General features: G+C 43.9%; 1 protein-coding gene across 1 annotated transcript; it reads left to right on the plus strand.

Moving 5' to 3' along the window:
• The first annotated feature begins 321 nt into the window (after positions 1 to 321).
• Positions 322 to 1,500, plus strand: LOC101757350 (probable LRR receptor-like serine/threonine-protein kinase At3g47570). Its single transcript, XM_022826260.1, has one exon. The coding sequence runs from the start codon at positions 322 to 324 to the stop codon at positions 1,498 to 1,500; it is 1,179 nt and encodes a 392-aa protein (XP_022681995.1).
• Positions 1,501 to 2,609: the final 1,109 nt, after the last annotated feature.

Consider the following 2,609-nt stretch of genomic DNA (forward strand, 5'->3'; position numbering starts at 1 on the left):
GATCTGAACCGGTTCACTGGCAGCATCCCGCCTACCATAGGAAATTTGAGCAATTTATTGGTTCTAAGCTTTGCACAAAATAACCTCTCTGGACGTGTTCCAGACTCTATTGATGACCTTGTCCAGCTAACTGAATTTTATCTGGATGGGAACAATTTCAGTGTGGACATACCTCAGGGTTTAGGCCAATGGAGACAATTAGAGAAGATGAATCTCTCTCACAATTCCTTTGATGGAAGCATGCCAAGTGCGATCTTCAATATTTCATCACTTTCACAAAGCTTGGACTTGTCAAATAATTACTTTACCGGGCCCATACCAATGGAGGTTGGAAACCTCATCACCCTTGGAAGAATTAGTATTTCCAACAACCGCTTGACAGGTGATATTCCTTCTACTCTAGGTACGTGTGTGCTTTTAGAAGTTCTTCACATGGAAGGGAATTTTCTTACTGGAAATATTCCAGAGTCTTTTGTGAAGTTGAAAACCATCAAAGAAATGGATCTCTCTCGGAACAACTTGTCAGGGAAAATTCCGGAGTTCCTGGCCTCATTGAGTTCTTTGCAGCCGCTGAATCTTTCATTCAATGATTTTGAGGGACCAACACCATCAAGTGGTATCTTTGGTAATTCCAGTAGGGTGTCCTTAAAAGGAAACCACAGGTTATGTGCCAATACTCCAGAGTCAAGCCTGCCCCTTTGCCCAGAATTGGGATCCAAGGGGGAAAATAAATCTGTTGTTTTGAAGATAGTGATCCCCATTGCAGTGTCAGCTGTTGTAATTTTATTGTTATGTATAGTTGTCATTCTTCTCAGGAGAAGAAAAGAAGAACCAGCTTTGCAGCACTCCAGTCTGCACATACAGAAAATAAGGTATGAAGACATTGCCAAGGCTACAAATGGGTTCTCTCTAGTAAACTTGGTTGGCTTGGGATCCTTCGGGGCTGTTTACAAGGGCACTTTGCCGTTTGAGGATGATCCGGTTGCTATTAAGGTTTTTAACCTTAACCAGTATGGAGCACCCAAAAGCTTTGTTTCAGAGTGCGAAGCATTAAGAAATACTCGCCACCGGAATCTTGTCAAAGTCATTACTTTATGCTCTACAGTCGATCCTACCGGCTCAGATTTTAAAGCACTTATCTTTCAGTATATGCACAATGGGAGCCTTGAAAGGTGGCTACACCCGGAGGACCACGGGTATGACAACAAAAGATTCCTAAGTTTGGGGGAAAGGATTAACATAGCTCTGGACATTGCATATGCTTTAGATTATCTCCATAACCAATGTGCAACTCCAGTAATACATTGCGACTTGAAGCCGAGCAATGTTCTTTTAGATCTTGAAATGACTGCATATGTCAGTGACTTTGGGTTGGCGAGATTTATGTGTACTACTTCAACTGCAGTGCCTGCTAATTCTACAAGTTTTGCCAACCTAAAAGGATCCATTGGATATATTCCACCAGGTAATCCAAATTATGACCCTATATTATTTTCTTGAAACAAGTTCCGCTTCATCTCCATAGCATGTTTACCGACTGTTTTTTCCCCTTACTTCACTTGTTTATTTTTTAAACTAAATGCAGAGTATGGCATGGGTGGACAAATCTCATCGAAGGGCGATGTGTACAGCTACGGAGTGCTTTTGCTAGAGATGTTCACTGGAACATGTCCTACTCATGAGAAATTCATTGATGCCATGAGCCTCCACAAACATGTAGCTACCAATTTTCCCAATGGCGTAGCTGAGATTTTAGACCCTACTATGCTACAAAATGACTTAGATGGAAATTCAGAAATAATACAGAGCTGTGTCCTCCCAATGCTAAAGTTGGGCCTCTCGTGCTCCATGGCATCGCCACGAGATCGATTAGGAATGGCACAAGTTTCTGCTGCAATACTCGACATAAAACATGAGTTTGAGCTTTATAGTGGGGGGATCAGTGTGAGTGATAGCTAAATATAGTCAACGTATGCCTTATGCAACAAAATAAATGTTACGCACTTAGTTGAGTCCTCTTGTTCTAAATCAGTAATGTCTGTGGAACACTTTCAATAATTCGGCACTACTATGTAAGGTTACCACTCATGTCATAATGAAGTGCAGAACTGATTGTAGTCCCTAAAATGTACAGCACTGATCTGTGCTTTCCTAGGAGTCTCCCCTCCTGTTTCTCCTCCAAAAGTAAAGAAAAACTTTTTACTAAGCCCAGCAATTGCATTGTTCAGAGTTCAGACTTCAGACCACATGGTAGATTGGCATACGAACATAATACGGATGCGATTCCACAGTGGTAGGTGGGGCAGAGCGCATAAGAGCATGATGGGCTGGAATGTTGCTCTGGGGCATTTGCACGAACAAAACAAAAGCACGCAGGGCCAAAGCACATGAACACGCGCGACAGGCACACTGAATTCAGAGAGGAAGAGAAAACGAACCTCTGAACGCCGCGGTCACGTAGGTCAAAGGCGGCCGTGCGCCTGCGCCACTGCGTGTAAGCTCCCCGGCGTCACCACCGGTCCGTCACCGGCGAGTCACCCGCGAGGCAACGCTGACACACTGCCTTTGCCGCTGTTGCGTGAGCGCTGGGACGCAGCACTTCCATGATC

Source organism: Setaria italica, chromosome I (assembly GCF_000263155.2).
Source record: "Setaria italica strain Yugu1 chromosome I, Setaria_italica_v2.0, whole genome shotgun sequence".
Classification (NCBI taxonomy): domain Eukaryota; kingdom Viridiplantae; phylum Streptophyta; class Magnoliopsida; order Poales; family Poaceae; genus Setaria; species Setaria italica.

Excerpts from the sequence above, each read along its gene's own strand:
- LOC101757350 (XM_022826260.1), top strand. The coding sequence starts at position 322 with ATGGAGGTTGGAAACCTCATCACCCTTGGAAGAATTAGTATTTCCAAC.